Here is a 22,928-nt window from a genome sequence, read left to right as displayed (position 1 = left end):
AAATGTTGACAACAATAAGGTCTATAACCTATCCCCTCCATCTATCTCTGCCCTACACTCCTCCCCATGTGCAGTCTTCCTTCTTTGCTCTCAACTTGCCTGCTCCTCACACGATTTTCTCAAAAATTTCTGATGTGCCTACCCTACTACTATGGAACTTTGTGCCCTAGCAAGTCAGACTCCCCATCTCAATTGAGACCTTCAAATGCAACTTTAAAATCCACGTTATCAGCAGGGTAGAGGGTGTGGGGGCAACGCCGAGCAGCCTCTTCCGGCCATGAGCCGAAATATATGTCCCTTCAAAGGATTAACGGCATTATATCCCGGGTTTTTGTTTGTCTTAAAATAATTGTGTTTTATGTTGTTGTTCTTCTTTTTTTTTCTTTTTTATGTAGAATTGTCTGTGATTTATGTATTGTTTCGCAGTGCAAAGATGGGATACATTGTTTACAGGCTTTAATATGGTGGAGACCGGATTCGGTGGGGGTTCAATCCCTCCACAGTATGGACCCATGGACAGATGGTTTATAAAATCATTGCAATAAATGTGAAGGGTTTAAATAGCCCGTTCAAGAGGTCCATGCTGTGGAGGGATGTAGAGACCATGAAAGGGGACATAGTCTGCGCAACCGAGACACATCTCCTGAAGGAGGATGCATTTAGACTTAAAAGTGCTCACTTTCCACATGTTTTCCATTCTCATTATACGAAAAAACAGAGAGGTGTGATGGTAGCAATTAGGGATTCGGTTGTATTCCAACTGCTTGAATCCATGGTTGACCAAAATGGGCGATACATTATCATGGTGGCATCCGTAAATAGCGTGATTTTCTCCATGGTATTCGTATACGCTCCGAATAGACACCAGCTGCGCTTCTTACGTAATTTAGTGACTATGGTGAATATGATTAGGAGGGGTTTGATCCTCTGGGGTGGAGACTTCAACTCTATATTGGATTCAGCTATGGATTCGTCAACAGGGTTTGGTGGGTCCATTCGGGGTCTCAATTCCCTCTTATTGAGAGAGGATCTTTATGATGTCTGGAGGTTTCATCATGAGGGAGAAAAGGATTTTTCTTTTTTTTCAAATGTCCATCAAACATATTCTAGGATTGACTTCTTCCTGGTAGATCGCCACTTGTTAAACATAGCAGTAGGTTCATCCATAGGGATGATTACATGGTCTGACCATGCGCCTGTTACTTTAACAATTGGCGAGGACTCTAATAGACCCCCAGTCTTTCTTTGGCGTGATAATATCCACTTACTGGAGCACCCTAAACATAGATCAACATTGCAGGAGGGTTTAAAGGAATTTTTTCGCACTAATGAGGGATCAGTGTCTAACCCTTTCTCTCTCTGGAATGCCCACAAGGCCTATATGAGAGGTCTGCATATAAAAATTGGATGTATAGCAAAGAAGGAGAGAGAGGAACGGACAACCGCCTTGACCCTGCAGATTAGGTCCCTGGAGTCTAGTAACAAAAGCAATCCCACCGCCATTATAGGAACTAGGTTGCAGAATCTACGTCTCCAATTGAAGGAGCATTTACTTTATAGATATGAGAACGATCTAAAAAAGACCCGTGCACTATATTATGCACAGGATAATAAATCGGGGAAATTATTAGCACATAGATTGAAGGAGAGAACTACTAAAAACAAGATCCCATATATAACATCAAAAATTACGAATAAAAAGATCGTTGATCCACAGGGCATAGCGAATTCCTTTCGGAGTTTCTATAAAACCCTCTATAATTTAGAATCCCTTCCGGATATGTCTTCTGTAAACTCGGTGGCCATAGATCAGTTTCTAGATTCCATTGACCTTCCGAATCTTACTGAGGCCCAGTTAGGGAAATTAAACTCCCCAATGACAGAGCAGGAAATCCTAGACATTATTACAACATTACCGAATAATAAAGCACCAGGGCCAGACGGCTTTTCAAACACATATTATAAGTTATTCCAAAAAGAACTTTCCCCTTATCTATGTCAGATTTTTGGGGAAATGGTGAGTACCGGTCGTCCTCCAAAAGAGATGCTGGAGGCGAGGATAGTCACCATTCCAAAAACTGACCTTCTTTCGGATGACGTAAGGGATTATCGTCCGATATCACTGTTAAATACAGATGCAAAAATCTATGCAAAAGTGTTGGCAAGTCGTCTGGCTCCCTGTATTACTACTCTTGTTCATACGGACCAGGTTGGATTCGTAAGAGGTAGGCAGCTGCAGGATAATACTAGGCAGACATTAAATATTATGGACTATGTCCAGAGAGGAAAAATTCCAACGCTTTTGGTTACCCTAGACGCCGAGAAGGCGTTTGACCGCATTAATTGGTGGTTCGCCTTCTCGGTGCTGGGGAAGATGGGATTTACGGGGGCAATCCTGGCGGCTATCAGGGCACTTTATACTCAACCAAGTGCCAGAGTGTGGGTCAATGGGGCACTCTCCGACCCCTTTAATATTAGTAATGGTACCCGCCAGGGCTGCCCCCTGTCTCCCCTGATATTTGTTCTGACTATAGAACCTCTGGCTCAGGCCCTTCGTCAATGTCCTGATGTGAAGGGAGTTGATATAGGGAGTACGGAACATAAAATCAGTTTATATGCAGACGACATCATTCTGACGTTGTCAAATCCTCAAATCTCTTTAAAAACTGCCATTGATGTCATAACCCGATTCGGAGATGTCTCGTCTTATAAATTGAATGCTCTTAAATCTCAGGCTCACCCAATAAATATCCCTTCTGTACAGATAAAGAAGTTGAAGGATACCTTTGATTTAGATTGGCAAAACAACCAAATTGATTATCTGGGGATAAAGCTTACAGCATCATTAAAGAAGTTATTTGTAGTAAATTATGTCCCATTATTGAAGCTTTTGGAGAAGGAGCTCGATAATCTGACTAAATATGAGGTGTCTTGGGTAGGTCGTATTGCATCATTTCAGATGTTTATCCTCCCAAAACTCCTGTATATATTTAAGACATTACCTATTATTAGTGTTGAGCGCGAATATTCGAATTGCGAATTTTTTTCTCGAATATCGCAATTTCGAGATTTCGCGAATATTTAGAATATCGTTCTATATATTCGCGAATTCGAATATTCGTTTTTTTTTTTTTTTTTTTTATTATTATATTTTTTTCTTTCCCACTTCTCTAAAGTTGTTCTTACCTGTCCTTTGGATTCCTGGCTGCTCCAGTCAATGGCGTTTTCAACTTACTGCTATATTCCATATTGGCTAAATTACAATCTAATCTATATGTGTATTTTACGAAATTTCGCAAATTGCGATGTGAATAATATAACACGAAATAATCGCATGAAGATTTCAATTTAGCACTGCTATATTCCATATTCTAGCCTAATATGGAATATAGCTGTGCTAAGTTGAAATCTTCATGCGATTATTTCGTGTTATATTACTCGCATCGCAATTTCGACTTTTGCAAATGTTCTTAATATTGCTCTAACTTCGTCTTTTAGAATATTACGAATATTCTAAAAGACGAAGTTAGAGCAATATTACGAAATTTCGTAAAATACACATATAGATTGTAATTTAGCTAATATAGTGCTATAATCCCTTTTTTTGCCTCCAAATTTTTTTTGCCTCTTCTGAACTTAAGTTTTGTAAAATATGTACACTGTTAAAAAATATTACTATAGCAGTATATTAGCTTAAATACAATCTATGTGTATTTTACGAAATTTTGTAATATTGCTCTAACTTCGTCTTTTAGAAATTTCGTAATATTGCTCTAACTTCGTCTTTTAGAATATTCGTAATATTCCAAAAGACGAAGTTAGAGCAATATTAAGAACATTTGCAAAAGCCGAAATTGCGATGCGAGTAATATAATACGAAATATTCGCATGAAGATTTCAAATTAGCACTGCTATATTCCATATTCTAGCCTAGTATGGAATATAGCAGTGCTAACTTAGCACAGCTATATTCCATATTAGGCTAGAATATGGAATATAGCAGTGCTAAGTTGAAATCTTCATGCGACTATTTCGTATTATATTACTCGCATCGCAATTTCGGCTTTTGCAAATGTTCTTAATATTGCTCTAACTTCGTCTTTTAGAATATTACGAATATTCTAAAAGACGAAGTTAGAGCAATATTACGAAATTTCGTAAAATACACATAGATTGTATTTAAGCTAATATACTGCTATAGTAATATTTTTTAATAGTGTACATATTTTACAAAACTTAAGTTCAGAAGAGGCAAAAAAAGGGATTATAGCACTATATTAGCTAAATTACAATCTATATGTGTATTTTACGAAATTTCGTAATATTGCTCTAACTTCGTCTTTTAGAATATTCGTAATATTCTAAGAGACGAAGTTAGAGCAAATCACGAAATTTCGTAAAATACACATATTAGCCTAGCCATAGTCAATTAGCATAGGAACGTTGCCTTATACTATCAAGATAAATAATCGCAATACGCGGAAAAAAAAAATTTGTATATTATTCGCGATAATTGGAATAATTACGAATATTCGATTTCGACGAATATAACACGAATATTCATTCGAATATTCGCGAAATATCGCGAAATCGAATATGGCACCTCCCGCTCATCACTACCTATTATCCCCCAAAGCAGTTTTTTTCAGAAGTGCTCCAAACTGATTAATGCTTTAATCTGGAAACGACATAAACCGAGAATAGCAACCTCAATAATGCAGAGACCTAAACTTCGGGGGGGATTGGGTCTTCCGAATATTCATGAGTATTTTTTGGCCTCACAGGTATCACAGTTAAGGGAATGGTGGGTAGGTAATTATGCGAAACAGTGGGTACATATAGAAACAATATTATCACCTGGTAATAACTTAAAAACTCTTTTGCTCGCAGCTCTTCACCCGGCATTTAATTGGCCACCTCTTCCGACGTTAGTACACATGGCTTTGAAAAGTTGGGTCCGATTCCATGGATTGTGTACTTTGGAGTCTGGATCCTTTCCGCCCAGCGCCCCAGTAACTATTCTTAATTTTCTTATCCCGAATATTTCAGTGTTGTCCTGGGCGCGGGGCGGATTGGACCTTCTCTCCAAATTATTTATTTCGGACACCCTCCGCCCCTTTGAACACCTTCATGAGCAGTTCCTGATTCCACACACAGATTTTTATAAATATTTGTGTATTAGACATTTTTTTACAGCTAATTGTCCGTTTAATCTGGTGTGCAATCGGGAGGTGTTTAGTCTGTGGTTATTGGCTCCGCCACAGTGCACACGACTGCGGCCTTTGTATATGATGATGGGGGATAAGGGATTATTTGTTAAAACGACTCCGCTGCTTACATGGGAAAGGGATTTGGGGTTGGTGTTCACGGATGAACAGTGGTCGGCAGCCTTTTCTTGTATAAAAAAAAAAATATTAGATGTGCTTCGCACTATGAGTCCTTGATGAAGACCATACTAAGGTGGTACTATACACCAGATCGCCTGAGTCATATATTTCCGGACCTTTCGTGTTTATGTTGGCGGGGATGTGGCAATAGAGGCACATTGTATCACATTTTATGGTCTTGTCTGAGGCTGCAAGATATTTGGAGGGCTACATTCTCTCTTGCCTCGGATTTACTGGGTTCCCAGCTTCCGCCATCCCCCTCACTGGCCCTTCTATGGATTGACCTGGCTGGGATACCATGCGAGAGGAGGGTGGTATTGGGACACCTTTTTCTTTCAACCAAATTGGCCATAGTCAAAAATTGGAAATCACAGTATGTTCCTTGCCTAACAGAGGTTATCCGAAGGCTAAATTCTACTTATATATATGAGCGTGTGTTGGCGGGAGCTGACGACGCGGCTGTGAGATTCGAGAGGGAATGGAGCATATGGAGAGCTTCACCGCTCGCTGCACCATCCCCTGTTTGATATACTTAAGTATAATTGATCTGTATAGTTAAGGTTCTGTATACGAGTCTATATTTGATAAAACTATGCCTGCACAAACGTACCCCAACGACTGCACTGTATGTTTGACTGTTTTTTTTTTTGTTTTTTTTTATGTCTTATGTTCTCTTTATGATGTACTGTTACTCATTTCTGTTGTTTTTGTACCTTAATGTGGTATGTATATTGGCTACCAGTGTTGCTAATGTGATTATGTATGGTGCTAACTATGTAGCCATCTGTGTGTTTTTTGTTTTCTTTTTAAGAACAACAATGTATGTCCTTTCTTAAAATTAATAAAAAAAAGTATTAAACAGAAAAAAATAAAAATAAAATCCACGTTATCGGGAAAGCCTACAATAACCCTGCTGTCACCACACTTTCCTTTGAGCATTCACGTCACCCACTGCCTCCTTCCCCCTTTCCTTGTAGATTATAAGTTGAAAGCTCTTTCCCCTGTACCGGTTTGTATTATATTATGTATGTGAACCCTCAGTTGACATAATAAAATGCCCTGTTAAAGAGCGGCATATTATAATCACTAGTTCACTGAACTTATAAAACAAACGGTGAACAAAAAAACAAAACATTGTGTTGTTGGTTAGTAGCACATGATGTAGAATCCTAGTTAAGATAACTGCCGGTCATTCATATCCTAGACCTACAGAGTGATATTCTGATCCATGGTACTAAGGCCCGGAACAGAGCAATCCATGGAGACCTGGTGGCTGTGGAAGTTCTTCCTAAATGTGACTGGAAGGGGAGAATTGGAGCGCTGTGTGAGAACGAGGCAGATGAGAGAGCCGTGGATACACAGAGCGAGGTTATGATGACTGGTGAGTAGGCTAGTGTTGTTTTTAGTGATTATATGAGGAGAACAGAGCTAAGCTTACGTATGTTCTATAGAGCATGAGATGGTGATGAAATTCTAATACCAGTTGTCACATGTCTATCTAGGTCGTATTGTGGGGGTGCTACAACGGAATTGGAGGGATTATGTGGTTACGTTGCCGTCTAAGGAAGAGAGACAAACTCAGGGAAAAAATGCACAGAAAGTTCTTGTGACTCCTTGGGACTATAGAATCCCCAAAATCCGGATCAGCACGCAGCAAGCGGAGACTCTGCAGGTACATTAAACAGACATTTATGTATTAGTAGACAGTGTTCGTAGAAGCTCTCTATGCTTTCATGTACAGTTATGACTGTAACGGATCTCCTAGCACCCCGACCGGGTACCTCCATTTATGGATGCTCCTAGTGCTTCCCGAGGACTCCAAGCACTCAGCTCTACACCAAAACCACCACAGCAACCAGGAACAGCTCTTACAAGAGCTAATAGTATAGCCAGGGGAGTATAGCAAATCTTCAGCATATAGCAATCCCCAGTGTCAATCAGTTACCCAAACACCAGCCTCAACATGATGAAGGTTAAAACAGGAACTCTTTATTGAACGCACACGCATTGACTTATACACATTTTCCAACAAGGTTACCACCCCCGTGAACCTGGTTGGGAACCGAGGACATGACATAGCAGCCAATCCTTTACAGCTTTACAGTTTAAACACTCCCATACAAAATCCCCAGATGGCTTGGATCTGAGCGCTCAATATATCCAAACAGCGCTCAGATGCCACAAACGCAGTCAAATCGCCATGGGGTTTAAGTTTAGCATGGGCTGATGAGAGGGCCCATTATCCTGGGGCAAGACGCTGGCAACCAGGCTTCACCACCACCCAGTGGCGAGGTTGGTTTTGCCCAAATGACTATGATTGCTGGATAATAATTCTGTGTGTTTTATTTTTGATCAGGATTATAGGATAATAGTGAGGATAGATTCCTGGGAATCCACATCTCTCTATCCAAACGGACACTTTGTGCGAGCGCTGGGGCGTATCGGTGACCTGGAAGCAGAAATCGCATCTATTTTAGTGGAAAACAGTATTAGCACAAACCCTTTCTCTGAAGCCCAGGTCAGTTTTTATCCTAGAATACTAAATGGCCCTGCTCAGTTTCAGTATGGACATATGCAGTTTGGGCTGTGTTATTGGAGGATGGTCAAATCTTGTCTCTTAACAGCTTGCAGAAATGCCAACTAACAGCCCAGAGAACCCATGGCGGGTTGCCCCAGAAGAATGTGATCGACGAGACTTGAGGGAGACTCATTTGATACTCAGCATTGACCCAGAGGGCTGTGAAGATGTGGATGATGCACTGTCCATTCGGGCTCTAAGGAGTGGCCATTTAGAGCTTGGTGTCCACATTGCAGATGTCACACACTTTGTGAAACCAAACTCTTACACTGACATAGAAGCCAAAGTAAGGTTAGTGAGATCCCACATTGTATATCCCATCTGCTCTGCTAAGGCTGGGTTCACATCACGTTTTTACTTTCCTTTTAATGTATACAAAAACGTATATGTTAAACGGATGCCTCAGACTAGTGCCATACAGTGGCATCCGTTCACCACAGAGTTCCATGGTGAAAAATAAACTTTTTTTTTTTTTTTTTTTTTTTTTTTTTACTGGACTGTGCTGGATACAACAATGTGGTCTGCTGCATTTTTGTATTTTTAATTTTTTTTTGTAATGCATACGTAAAACGGAGGCATAAACCATTATGTGAACCCACCCTAACAAATATATCATGTGATGGCATTATAAAGAAATTTCATATTGTGTTAAGTCGTCATTTATGTGCAAATGTTCCATTTCCTCTACCTGTGCATTTTTGTCAGTGGACAAGCAGGCGATTACTGGGGTCCCTCCAAGGGAACACCATAAAATCTGCTAGTTAATAAGGTACATGCTTGTACGAAAGAGGCTATCCAAAGTTGTCAGACCTAAATTACAAATATACTTTACACTCCCCCCTCTACATTCCTGTATTTATTCACCATCACTCCTAACATCCTGTCACCTGCTAATTGTGTTCTTTTCTGTAAGCATTTTTATTTTTTCCTTATGCAGGGCTACCACTTACTACCTTGCTGACCGCCGCTACGACATGCTGCCTCATATCCTCAGTGCAGATCTGTGCTCTTTGCGTGGGGGTGTAGACAGGTAAATTTGCAGATATTATAAGCTTTTTAGCAGTAGTAACAATCTATAGCTTCCATAGGTCTCACACTATATTCTAGCAGCGCAACAATATGTTTCATGATCCTTTTTCACCCTGTCAATTCGGAAATGAGGAATTGTGTGGTGTGCACACAAAATGTGTTGTCTGTGTCTAGCTTAACCCCCAGTCACATTAGAATTGGAAAAACCCTCCTGAAAATGTCACTTTTTTATTAATTGTAGATTTTGAATTTATGCCTGAAGTAAATCTAGTGAGCGCACAACTCGTAGGAAACATGTGCATTTTTAACTAGTTTTAGCCTTAAAGCGGTTGTCTGAGTTATGAAAAAGAAATATATAGCTCTGTCAATCTGATGGTCAGCAATATATAACTAAGCTAAGCAAGTTTTAGGCAAAAAAATATATATATTTCCTCATTTCACCGGATTGAGTAATAATTTTACTTATTTTGATTGTATGCAGGACAATACTTGTTCTCACCCTTAAAGGGGTTGTCTCACTAAAGCAAATGGCATTTATTATGCAGAGTAAGTTAATACGAGGCACTTACTAATGTATTGTGATTGTCCATATTGCCTCCTTTGCTGGCTGGATTATTTTTCCATCATTATATACTGCTTGTTTCCATGGTTATGACCACTCTGCAGTCCGCCGGCCTATGCACACTTCTGCGGTCCAGGCCACCAGAGGGGCTGGTGCTTTTGCTATTGTCTGCAAGCACGACCACCACTGATGGATTGCAGGGTGGTCATAACCCCTGGATACGAGCAGTGTATAATGTGATGGAAAAATGAATCCAGCCAGCAAAGGAGGCAATATGGACAATCGCAATACATTAGTAAGTGGCTTGTATTAACTTTCTCTACATGATAAATGCCATTTGCTGAAGTGAGACAACCCCTTTAATAGACGAGCAAAAAGTGTCTTATGAGTTTCTAATGCTTTGAATGCTACAATGCATAATACATTATTGGGGACATTAATACAACCTATTGACAGATAGGCTCTGATTGGTCACTAGTGGTACCACATGACATGAGTGTAGTTCATATTATTCCTATTGGTCTAAATTTATGCCAGTAAATTCCACATTTGCTTCTACACAGGTATGCAGTGAGTGTAATGTGGGAGTTGGACAGCACAACGTATGAAATTCGCAGAGTCTGGTATGGACGCACCATCATCCGCTCTTCCTACAAGCTGAGTTATGAGGTGGCTCAACAGCTGCTGGATGGAGATCTTGAGCCACTTGGCACTGAGCCTGAGCTAAAGCCTCTATTACAGGACTCTGCTCAACTGGATCGCCTCCTATGGGCAATATGTAAACTGACTGAGGTCGCCCAAGCTGTCAGGTCACGGAGAGATATGCATGGTGCACTGGAGTTGGAAGGGGTGGAAATACGGGTTCAGTTGGGGGAGGAACACAGCATTGATGACTTGGTTCCTAAGCAGCCTTTGCAGGTTCATGAGACTATAGCAGAATGTATGATTCTAGCTAATCACTGGGTTGCCAAAAAGATTTGGGAGAGCTACCCTCAGCAGGCATTACTCCGACTTCACCCACCTCCACGACAGGAGTTTTTCAAAGAGCTGAAAGAGACTGCTCACGCAAAAGGATTTTCCATTGATACACGGTGAGTTCAGTACTTGGCTAGATATGTTCTTTTTTCCATCTGGTGTTAGGGCTCATGCACATGGCTGTTGGTCAGCCAAGCCTGTATTGTGGTCCACGATATACGGGCATCGGCTGTGTGCACCCCGCATCACGGATGTGGACCCATTCACTTGAATTGGTCCGCAATCCAGAAGGTCTACCTAGTGCTTCCGTGGGGTTTCTCTTCGTGCCTTCGCACCGTAAAAAAATAGAACATGTTCTATTTTTTTACTGTGCGAGTGGAGAACGGATCCATTAAAGTTGAATGTGTCTGGATCCGTCTGTGGAATCCGCACAGATGTTGCCTGTTCATTGGGGACCGCAAATTGCGGTCCCCAATGCACGGAACGGCTGACCAACGGCCGTGTGAATGAGCCCTTAGCCTGACGCTGATTCACCAGGTTCTGCAGGAGTACGTGAAGTCAGGCTGCCTCCTCTAGATACTATTCTCCAAGGCTTGTGTAGAAAAAGTACACTTTAAAGATAGTAGTTCTGACTGCCTTCTCCTACACTGCAAACCATAGGGTTGTACCTCCTGTACTCAAGATAAACTGAAAGTAGGGGATAAAAGTGAATGTTCACCTGGTGGTTTTGCTGAAATAGGCACAGCACTGTTGGTCATGTATCATACTAGATCCATACTGGTGCATCCTTCTTTTAAGGGTACTTTCACACTTGCGTTAAACTTTTCTGGTATTTGGTTCCATCGTAGGGGCTCAATACCGGAAAAAACGTATCAGTTTTATCCTAATGCATTCTAAATGGAGCACAATCCGTTCAGTATGCATCAGTATGTCTTCAGTTCAGTCACTGTACAGTTTTAGGACGGAGAAAATACAGCAACATGCTGCAGTATTTTCTCTGTCCAAAATTTCTGAACACTTGCCGCAATACCGGCATTATTTTCCATTAAACTGCATTAATGTCGGATCCGGCCCCTAGTGTTCTGGAAAAACTGATCCGGTTTTGCGGTCTGCGATTTTGAAAAAGATAAATACTGGATCTGTTTTTACGGATGACAACTGGAGAGGCGGATACGGTGTTGCAATGCATTTGTGAGACGGATCCGCATCCGGATCCGTCTACAAATGGTATCCGTTTGCATACAGATTGTCGGATCCGGCAGGCAGTTCCGGCGACGGAACTGCCTGCCGGAATCCAGCAACGCAAGCGTGAAAGTAGCCTGAGATCTAAATGTTATTAAAAAAAAGACTAAAAGAGTGCAGCTGCGCTGTTGGGCAGTGTGATAAATGAAGTCCCAGGCAATGTATTTACATTGTATGATTTATTGCAACTATGCCTTAATTGGACCTGATGAAGGGAACAGATTGTGCAAAAAATGCATTGTCGCAATAAATCTACATGTACCAACAGCGCCTGGGAGCTCACACACATCTAGTACAGGTAGACCACAGACCTTGCAGACAGATACTGACTTATGAATGGGTAGCAAGAAGTCAGATTGTGTTTTTTTTTTTTTTGTTTGTTTTTTTGTTTTTTTATCAGATTGTTTTTATTGCAGAAATATGATAAAAAGGCTTTACAACCAATATGTAATTTTTTTGTACATATAGAGAACTCTTGGCAGTCAGATTGGTTTTACTCTGCTGACATCATGTATGTTCTTGAAAATAGCTGTTAATGCATCTAATGGATACCTTTTACATTCTCCTTTCCAGCACAAACAAGACTTTGGCTGATTCTTTGGAGAAAGCCAATGACCCATCTGACCCTTTAGTAAACCGGTTACTGCGAGCAATGGCGACTCAGGCCATGTCCAACGCGCAGTATTTCTCTACAGGTTCATACACAGAGGATGAATTCTATCACTATGGTAAGTGCTGTGGTCTGTGAAACATTTGCACATTTACAGTTCTGAACACTACATATCAGGAGCTTTACACCACTGTTGTACGTAATAGATACATTTATTGCTTTATATTTATTTGTTTGTTTGGACCCTGAATGGAGAACACCTTTTAATTTTGCTAGGTGTTGTAATGGTATGGTTTCTGAAGGTCCCAACTTCCCTATACACATGCATGTATTCTGTTTGAGGAAAGGGGAGTAAGCCACCTTCAGACACCTCTGGTAGCAACTTATCTTCCTGAAAACAAAAGGACCATTTATGTTTATATCCATCTGCTCAGTTTCCTGTGACCTCTACCATCGGGGAAGAGTTGCGAGGCCCCCCATACACTTCCAATATTTGGCCGACGTTAATCTAATGTCTATGGCCAGCTTTATCAATACTAGAAAGGAGGTTGTACACTGCAGATCCGAGTCTGGAGAGGGAGCAGAGCATCCAAGTGCAGCCTTGAACATTGCATTTTGTAGGAGCTTAGATAACAGATATTTTTGGCAACACATTCGTTGATTTTATCACGTTCCAACCAACAAAACTGAATGCAGCTCTGCAATATATAATACTGTCAATAAGCCAATGTGTTTCTCTTTCAGGATTGGCTCTTGATAAATACACACACTTCACTTCCCCGATCCGTCGCTATGCTGATATAATAGTGCATCGGCTTCTCCTGGCTGCTATCAACAATGGTCTAAGGGAACATCTTCTTGGAAACAAGGACTTGGATGAGCTGTGCCGTCATATAAATAATCGCAACCGGGTAAAACATTTGGTGCAATATGCTACAGAAGTTTTGCTGCTCTTTCAGATAATACATACAATCTTCAATCAATTTAAAGACACTTGTACATACATTTTTTTAAATGTTTCTTTGAATCGCAAGTACAAAATTAAGCAACTTTCTAAATTCTTCATTCAAAAAATCCTACCATTTTGCTTCTGTGCTCCCTTTACCTACCTGCTGATGCTGCAGAATCTGACATAAATCCACCAAAACACTGCTCCTGTTTCTGACTGCGCTCTCTGCTCTCCCTCTCCTCTCTCTGTATTGCAATTATGGCAAGAGAAAAAAATGGGGAGAAGCGCTCATAGGGTGGTAGGTAACGGTAGTTCGGTTTAGCGACATGGATGGGGTATGCTCACCTTTTGGTGTTGTGCGTGTGTAAGCACAACGTTCGTAAGGGCAGATACACAGAGAGAAGGGGGTCGGTGCTGCCAGTACCCGTTTGGTCCCTTTGGATGGAGTTGCCAAAAACTCCTAGGGACTGTGGAGGAAGTAGTGGATGGTTTGTGTGCTGGCACACAGTAGGGTACTTGTTTGGCGCACAAAAAACGACCTCAATTTGGGAACTTTTGGTGTAATAGCTGTTTATTGTGCAATAAACAGCTATTGCACCAAAAGTTCCCGAATTGAGGTAGTTTTTTGTGCGCCAAAGAAGTACCCTACCGTGTGCCAGCACACAAACCATCCACTACTCTGTGTTGGGGCTCGTTCACATGAACGTATTTTGCGTTCCATATACGGGCCGTTTTCTGTGTTCCGTATATGGAACCATTCATTTCAATGGGTCTGCAAAAGACGCATAACATGTGTGGAGGGGTAGAGGATCTAAAGAGGACAGCTCACAAAGGCTGTAGAAAGGGAGGAAGGCACGCACAAGTCATTTTGGAAAAGACAGAAGCATCATGGACACAGATCCAACATGTGTTATTGGGACGGACACATCCACATGAGAAAAGTCAGAAACAAGGAGCAAGTTGCAAACTGAATATCGTGGTCTGAAAGGAATTAAAATTAAAAATACTAACGTGCAAAAATTATTCACATCAAAGGTGCCCATAGCTTTAACTAAAACACAGCAGCTTAACTATGCTTCTTGTGCATTGCAGGCTGCCCAGCATTGCCAGAAACAGTCTACAGAGCTCTTCCAGTGCATGTTCTTCAGAGATAAAGACCCGGAGAGTGACCAGCGCTGCATATGTGATGCCATAATATACTCCATCCGCACCAACGGAGTCTTGCTGTTCATACCCAGGTAAATGTAATTCAAGTTTAAAATATAATACTGAGATTTACTATCAGTAGCGCTAAAGGGAAATGAATTAACAGATCTCTGGTTTTGAAGGGATTGTCCACTTACTAAGACAGAAGTGTACATTTTTGTATGGGCTTGATTGAAGTAATTTAGTCATTTGTTTAAAAATTTGGCTATAAGCTCTACGTTGTCCCCAGATCAAACGAAAGCAGCCGCATGGCACTTCCTGTAACGTGATGATGATCCATCTGCAGATCACATGGTTTACTCTGCTGCCAACTCCACCCCTCGCCGTCTGAGGGGCCACAATGTCATCTGCATCTCCCTTTCGTTCTAGAAATTAGAGTAGGACATAACATATTTCTATTCACATTAAAGTTTCTCTAATAAACTGTGTACAGATGTAGGAGAATGGAGGGACCAGGACACTGACAGATCTACAAGAAAATCCTATTGTTGTGTCTTCCTTAGGCTACTTTCACACTCGCGTTTGGTGTGGATCCGTCTTGTATCTGCACAGATGGATCCACACCAATAATGCAAACGCTTCATAATGGATCAGTTTGCATTATTCATAAAAAAAAAAGCCCCAATGCATTCTGAATGGATAAGGATCCGTTCAGAATGCATCAATTTGGATGCATTTGGTCTCCGTTGTGTTTTTTAGACGGTCACTAAAACGCAGCTTGCAGCGTTTTTGGTGACCGTCTGACTATGCAGAGCCAAACTTTTTCAATTGCACCATGTTGTATCAGTGAAAAACAGATCCGTCCCCAGAAAATGGATAGGGTTTATGTAAACATTGCCTGGAGGTAGGAAGTATGAGAGAGGGTTTTATCCATGCTCAGGCACAAGGGGTTGTCCAGTTTTCCACAAGAGAAGTCATCAGTATTAGATCGTTGGGCGGCTGAGCTCCAGCACACCCCCCTCCCGCCAATCAGCTGTTTGAAGGGGTCACAGCAATTGTGTGTGCACTTCGTCCTCTTCGATGTTTACCTGCGAGCACTGCGACTCCTTTAAACAGCAGATTGGTGGATGAGCTCTGGAGTGAGACCCCCGCTGATCTGATATTGTTGACCTGTCATCAATATCGGAACACTGGACTAGCCCTTTAAGTGCCCTGAATATAATATATATATTTATTATGATTTGCATTGGATTTTATATATATATATATATATATATATATATATATTTTTTTTTTTTAAACGATCATGGAAGAAGGGCACAGAAAGAGGTGTGGGAATATGAGGCGGCCTAATGAAGATGTGTGGGGTGAGGTGCAGAAACGAGCAGGGGAAGCTGCCAGCTTTGTGTGTGTGAAAGATAACAACGAATGTCCATTTCCTTCACAGCTGCTAGGCCGTTTGTCTGAGCTGGTGGTTATACTTGTAGATCGGGTGCAGAAGCGCTTTCTATGCACTTTGCCTAAGCTTTCTTTTACTCAGATTCAGGTTATGTTTCCCCAGTGTCCTGAAGAGAGAGTGTTCAAGGAGACGGCGCTGCTGGAAGGCAGTCCCCCCAGCATTCACAGTCCGCTCCTGCATCTCCTGTCTATGCCGGGTGCTGATTATATAAAGCAGGTGCCTGTCACCCAGTAATAGGTGCCGCTCTATAGCCTTTAGCTCCCAGTAGACTCCAGCACCCAATCTACAAGTATAAAAATCCATTCAGACAGTTGATGTTACTAACTTGCATCACCCCCTTCCCTCTGTGTATAAAGTTTAGTGTCTACTCCGCCTGCCCCTTGTCCCAGCCCCATCTTTCAGGTTCTACGTCAAAGCCCCTGTTCTCTCCCAGTCACTGTGCCTATTCTGCCAGCAATGGTTCAGAGCAGTCCCAGTTGTGGACACTGACTTCTTCCTTCCATGACAGTTCTCCAGTACAGTCTCTGGCTTTAGCTTAGCATGACATGCAGAAGGGCTAAAGCATATACCGTACATATGAAAAATTACATTGATGATGATAGTAAACTAAATATCAACTGTCATGCATGTGCATAAATAACATATCACCTTTCCTCCGGGTATAAAGAAACGTCTAGTGATTTTTCATATGTATTTGCTTTTGCCATTGTGTGTCTGTGTGTGTCCTGTATTAATTCCATTCCTTTTATGTGTGGCCGTGGCTTGCGTTTTTTTTTTTTTTATCAAATCTCGGTTTCCCTTTTTTCCATCCTTTTCCATTGCTGTATTGTGATGTGATTTGTATTCAATACATTGGTATATTTTCTCGCCCATTTTCCTTGGGGGACACAGACCTTGGGTATAGCTCAGCTCCCTAGGAGGCGTGACACTAAGTAAAACTGTTAAGCCCCTCCTCCATCAGCTATACCCTCAGCCTGGAGATAGAGGCTACCAGTTTTAGCTTAGTGTCCAAGGAGGCAAGACACTCCCTGCTACTGCAGGGCTGTTTTCTCCTTGTTATTTTTACTTTTTCTTCTAATTTTGTTATTTTATTTTTTCCTAGGGATACCAGAGACGCATTAGACCTCTCTGCTCTCCCGGGGTTGAGCTGCGCCAGTGCCAACTTATCTGCACTGCTGCCTCCCCCACAGAAGCAATAGGAGGATCTGGGCAGCAATGGCTCCCCTACATCCCGCCAGCTAGGGGGTCGCCCGCACGCCAAGCCCCTCTTCCAGCTTCCTGCCACTGCGGTGCCAGTGGCTGAAGGGGCGACCCTGCTGGAAAGGACTGAGGGTGAAGACGTCGGACGGTGAGATGGCTATTCCAGCCCATACCCCGTCCCTATCTGCAGCATCTACCCCTCTGGGTAAGGGGGGCACCCGTGGTCGCTCATTCTGAGCGCTCATCTGCAGGACAATGCAGCACAGCAGCATCCTCAGCACCCCCACGCCGTTCCCCCCCACGCTGCTATCTTTCTCCCTCCCCCTCATTCGGGGCTGACTCCATTTTTCTCTTCTCTCTCTCCCCCTTCCCGCCGAGAACGGGGGGCGGGGCTTAGCGGTCCCGGCAGGGGGCGGGGCTTACGCGCGTGTCATTTTGGGGGCGGAGCTACGTTCTCCTTCACAGGAGACATTTCAAGCGCTGGAGGGGGCGGAGCTTGTTCCCCGCGCTTTCTGCTGAGGTTTCCCGCGCTTCCTCACTCCTGACAGGAAGCTGGGACACGGTGGGGGACTCTAACCTCCTGTGTACATCGCTCGGCTTCTGTGGGCGCTCTCTGCTGCTCACTGCTGTTCACTGCTTCTCTGCTGCTGCTGATCTGGGCCATCTCCTGACGTTCTTCTGAGGCACTGGTAGGACAGTTAACCCTCTCCTAACCCTCCTGGTCATAGCTGCTATAACCCTTTGTGGTCTCTATATTAGAGTACAACCACACTTCAGCATGTCAGATCCCACAGGTGCCCCCAAACCCTGGTACCATGCCTGTACCGCCTGTAAGGAACTTTTTCCGCGTGGGCAATCTGAGCCGCATTGCCTTGCATGTCAGGCCCCGGTGCAGGGCCCGCTTCCCGCTGCGCCCCCCGGTGCCTCTGAACCCCCTGACTGGGCTAGGTCTCTGTCTCAGGCGGTGGAAAGCCTTACACACGTAGTGGGCCGTCTCGTGGATAGACCGCCTCTCCCGCAGGCTGCCACAATCCCTGTCGCACCCGCTGGGACTACCGTTTCTGCCACCCCCACTGGTTCCCTGCCTCCCAGCGAATCTTCCAGGGCCCGGCATACTCAGAAACGTTCAAGGGTTGAGCGCACATCTTCTCCAGATGCTTCGCTCTCTCCGCCATGCGTGCGAGCTCAGTCAAGTCTATCCTCTCAAAGGGATACGCTTTCTGAGGGAGAACTGGCGGATTCGGACGTGGACATGGACTCAGAGCTTCCGTCCAAATTGGCGTCCGCGGTGGGGCATCTTGTCACTAGCATCCGTGATACCTTTCAGCTACACGATGACCCCCCCAGCTCTGAACAGGCCGGCGTGTCCTTTCTCCGCCCCAAACAGGCCTCCAAGGTTTTTCCCATACACGCTGATTTTTCTTCTGTGGTATCCAAGGCTTGGACTCGGCCTAACGTCCGCTTTATTACACCCAAAAAGCTGGACATTTGTTATCCCTTTCCAGCGGATTCTGTGACCACGTGGACATCCCCGCCTAAGGTTGATCCTCCCGTGGCTCGCCTGTCCAAAAGCACTACTATTCCTGTACAGGACGGATCTTCCCTCCAGTCTGTTGAGGACCGTCGTACGGAATCCCTCTCCAAGGCCATATTTACTGCCTCTGGTTCGGCCCTTAGACCGGTCTTTGCCTCCGCCTGGGTTGGCAAAGCGGTCTCTGAATGGGGTTTGCAACTGGAACGGGAGTTGGGGTCGGACGTCCCTGTTCAGGACCTCCGTTCCTTAGCCCAACTAATTGTTCAGGCCGGAAAATTCGTCTGTGAGGCCTCCCTTGATGCGGGTGCCCTCATTGCCCGTTCCTCTGCCCTGGCAGTTTCTGTCAGGAGGGAACTCTGGCTGAAGGTTTGGGCGGCGGACGCCGCTTCCAAACGCTCTTTGGCCGGCCTACCATTCACGGGTTCCCGCCTGTTCGGAACCCGTCTGGACGAACTTATATCAGAGGCCACGGGTGGGAAGAGTACTCACCTCCCCCAGTCCAGGCCAATGGGCGCCCCCCGTGGTCGCGCTGGTTCGTCCCGTTTTCGGTCCTTTCGCAAGCCCACCGGGTCTAGACCCGCGGCCAGTTCTTCTTCCTCTGGCCCAGCCCAGGATAGACGCAAGAAGCCGTTTTTTCGGACGCAACCTACCTGGCGCAAGTCCCAGCCTGCACGGGCTCCCACAGGCCAGCAGCCCTCTGCCTGAAGGTGCGCCCCCACCCACCCGGGTGGGGGGCCGCCTTCTCCTATTCAGGAACGTATGGCGGGCCCACATCTCAGACGCATGGGCGCTCGAGATTGTATCTTGCGGATACAAAATCGAATTTGCGTCCATTCCGCCAGACCGTTTCTTCCGATCCCGTCCTCCGCGAGATCCCGTACGAGTGGCCGCCTTCTTCGCGGCCATTCACTCTCTAATGGACAAGGGTGTCGTCGCCCCCGTGCCTCCGACGGAAAGGTTCAGGGGGTTCTACTCGAACCTCTTTGTGGTTCCCAAGAAGGAAGGCTCAGTGCGTCCGATCTTGGACCTAAAACGCCTGAACCGTTTTCTCCGACTGCAGAGATTCCGGATGGAGTCTCTCAGGTCCGCAGTGGCCTCCCTGGAAAGAGGGGATTTCATGGCCTCAATCGACATTCAGGATGCATACCTCCACGTTCCGGTTGCTCCATGTCATCACCGCTTCCTGCGCTTCGCGGTGGGGGACGATCACTTCCAATTCGTCGCCCTTCCCTTTGGTCTGGCGACGGCTCCTCGAGTGTTCACCAAGGTCCTGGCCCCTGTCTTGGCCCTTCTACGTTCAAGAAGTGTTTTTCTTCTCCCATACTTGGACGACATCCTGGTCAAGGCACCCTCCTTCTCTCAGACATCCCGCAGTGTGGAACTCACTCTGGAGACCCTGACGCGGTTCGGTTGGATTATCAACCACCCCAAATCTTCCCTTACCCCCTCCAGACGGCTGATCTTCCTGGGGATGCTCCTGGATACAGAGTTGGCGGAGGTCCGCCTTCCGTCGGACAAGCGTCTGGCCCTTCGCGGGTCGGTTCGCAGTCTCCTCCGTCATCACCGCCCTTCCCTCAGATCCAGCATGCGGTTGTTGGGAAAGATGGTTGCCTGTTTCGAAGCGGTGCCGTTCGCACAATTCCGATCCCGCACCTTTCAGAGGGCAATTCTGTCGGCCTGGGACAAATCACCGAGGAGTCTGGACAGGACCTTTCTTCTGCCTCCCCTGGCTCGGGCTTCCCTCGGCTGGTGGTTGCATATCCCTCTAAGGGGGAAGTCCTTCCTTCCACTGAACTGGCTGGTGATTACCACAGATGCCAGCTTACGGGGGTGGGGGGGGGGTTTTCCCTCCCCGGTCCGTCCAGGGCGTTTGGTCTCTATCGGAGTCCAGACTTCCAATCAATATTCTGGAACTGAGGGCGATTCTTCTGTCCCTCAGACACTGGACCCATCTGCTGAGGGGCCACCCTGTTCGGATCCAATCGGACAATGCCACGGCTGTGGCATACATAAACCATCAGGGAGGCACTCGCAGCGCTGCAGCGATGCAAGAGGTGACCCTCATTCTCCTCTGGGCGGAGACGCACGTGCCGGCCTTATCTGCGATTTACATCCCGGGGGTGGACAACTGGGCGGCGGATTTCCTCAGCCGGTCCACCATCGACCCGGGAGAATGGTCCCTGCACCCAGAGGTGTTCGAAGCCCTTTGTCTTCGCTGGGGTCGCCCCGACGTGGACCTCATGGCCTCCAAATTCAACCACAAGGTCCCCCTATACCTGGCCAGGGCACGGGACCCGAAGGCATACGGCGCCGACGCGCTCGTCCTTCCGTGGCGCGAATTCTCCCTTCTGTACGTCTTTCCTCCTTTTCCCCTCCTGCCACGGGTTCTTCGGAGGATCGCGGTAGAGGGCGTCCCCGCGATTCTAATCGCCCCGGATTGGCCCCGCCGGTCTTGGTACGCCGACCTAATGTTGCTGTTGGCAGACGCACCGTGGCCACTGCCCTCCAGGGAAGACCTTCTCTCTCAGGGACCGATCTTCCACGAGCATTTAGGCTCGCTACGTTTGACGGCGTGGCTATTGAGACCGCCGTCTTAACGCGACGGGGTTTCTCCGCGGACGTAGTCCGCACCATGATCCGGGCTCGTAAGCCCGTATCCTCTAGGATCTACTATCGGGTTTGGAGGTCCTATCTGGGGTTCTGTGAGTCCCGGAGCATCCCACCTCTCCGGTTTTCTCTTCCCACAATCCTGTCCTTCCTCCAGTCGGGTCTGGACCTGGGGCTGTGCCTCAGTTCTCTGAAGGGTCAGATTTCGGCGCTGTCTATTCTTCTCCAGCGTCCCCTGGCCCCTCTAGGGCCAATTAAGACCTTCTTACAAGGGGTGGCTCACTCTGTTCCGCCGTACCGCCCTCCAGTTCCTTCCTGGGACCTGTATGTGGTGCTCTCGGCGCTCCAATCAGCCCCCTTCGAGCCTTTACGGGAGGTCTCCCTTCGCCTTCTGTCCTGCAAGGTCATCTTTCTTGTGGCCGTCACGTCTCTCCGACGGGTGTCGGAGTTAGCGGCTCTTTCTTGCTCCGAACCTTTCCTGATCTTCCACCAGGATAAGGTTGTGCTTCGGCCTGTCCCGACTTTCCTGCCAAAGGTGGTCTCCGCCTTTCACATCAATGAGGACATCGTCCTTCCGTCGCTCTGTCCCTCTCCTTCCCACCCCAGAGAACGGGAACTGCACCGTCTGGATGTGGTCAGGGCGTTGAGGATTTACTTGGAGGTCACCGGGTCCTTTCGGCGCACGGACTCCCTGTTTGTGGTTCCGGAGGGTTCGCGCAGAGGGTTGGCGGTCTCCAAGGTGGCTATTGCCCGTTTCATTAAACTGGCGGTGTCTGAGGCTTATCGAGCCAAGGGCAGACCTCCGCCTTTCGGCGTCACTGCTCATTCCACCAGAGCAGTCGGAGCTTCCTGGGCGCAGAGGCATCGGGCCTCGGCTGAACAGTTGTGCAAAGCAGCCACTTGGTCCTCTCTGAACACTTTCACAAAGTTCTATAGGGTGCATACGCATGCATCAGCGGATGCTGCTTTGGGCCGCCTGGTTTTGCAGGCAGCGGTTTCCTGATGTTCTGGTGGTGTTCCGCCTTGGGTTTGTGGTCCCTCCCTTCTTGGACTGCTCTTGAACGTCCCAAGGTCTGTGTCCCCCAAGGAAAATGGGCGAGAAAAGGAGATTTTTGTATAACTTACCAGTTAAATCTCTTTCTCGCTCTTCCTTGGGGGACACAGCACCCACCCTTCTGTGTTTGGTTACAGGGTTATGGTCTGGCGCCCCGTTGGGTTGCTGGCTGGTTGTTTCCGTTATTGGTTGTTATCCTTTCACTACTTGGACACGCAACTGGTAGCCTCTATCTCCAGGCTGAGGGTATAGCTGATGGAGGAGGGGCTTAACAGTTTTACTTAGTGTCACGCCTCCTAGGGAGCTGAGCTATACCCAAGGTCTGTGTCCCCCAAGGAAGAGCGAGAAAGAGATTTAACTGGTAAGTTATACAAAAATCTCCTTTTTTCTGGTATCTGTGGACTTTTTTGTTAGTTACGTTATGTAGTAGTGAAGGGCCCTTGTGCCATTTATAGAGGACTAATGTAGAGTCATGAGCCACAGCTTCCTGCAAGTCCTCATCCGCACAGTTCTCTTAATGATAAGGCAGAGTGCTCTGAGTATTTGGCAGATCACCAAGGATGCATTGGTATAGTGCTACCAGGCTCGACGGACTG

General features: G+C 45.6%; 1 protein-coding gene across 2 annotated transcripts in view; it reads left to right on the top strand.

Moving 5' to 3' along the window:
* Positions 1 to 22,928, top strand: part of DIS3L (DIS3 like exosome 3'-5' exoribonuclease) — a 55,667-nt gene that overhangs the window by 27,450 nt on the left and 5,289 nt on the right. For both annotated transcript variants that reach the window (XM_044279381.1, XM_044279382.1), the window contains exons 7-15: positions 6,592 to 6,768; positions 6,890 to 7,059; positions 7,744 to 7,905; positions 8,012 to 8,256; positions 8,903 to 8,995; positions 10,120 to 10,647; positions 12,347 to 12,501; positions 13,128 to 13,294; positions 14,425 to 14,570. In XM_044279381.1, the coding sequence (XP_044135316.1) occupies positions 6,592 to 6,768; positions 6,890 to 7,059; positions 7,744 to 7,905; positions 8,012 to 8,256; positions 8,903 to 8,995; positions 10,120 to 10,647; positions 12,347 to 12,501; positions 13,128 to 13,294; positions 14,425 to 14,570 (1,843 nt within the window). The remainder of the gene's footprint in view (positions 1 to 6,591; positions 6,769 to 6,889; positions 7,060 to 7,743; positions 7,906 to 8,011; positions 8,257 to 8,902; positions 8,996 to 10,119; positions 10,648 to 12,346; positions 12,502 to 13,127; positions 13,295 to 14,424; positions 14,571 to 22,928) is intronic.

The sequence above is a fragment of the Bufo gargarizans genome, chromosome 2 (assembly GCF_014858855.1).
Source record: "Bufo gargarizans isolate SCDJY-AF-19 chromosome 2, ASM1485885v1, whole genome shotgun sequence".
NCBI lineage: Eukaryota > Metazoa > Chordata > Amphibia > Anura > Bufonidae > Bufo > Bufo gargarizans.
Note: the sequence above shows the minus strand (reverse complement) of the source record. Positions and strands in the feature narration are given on the sequence as shown.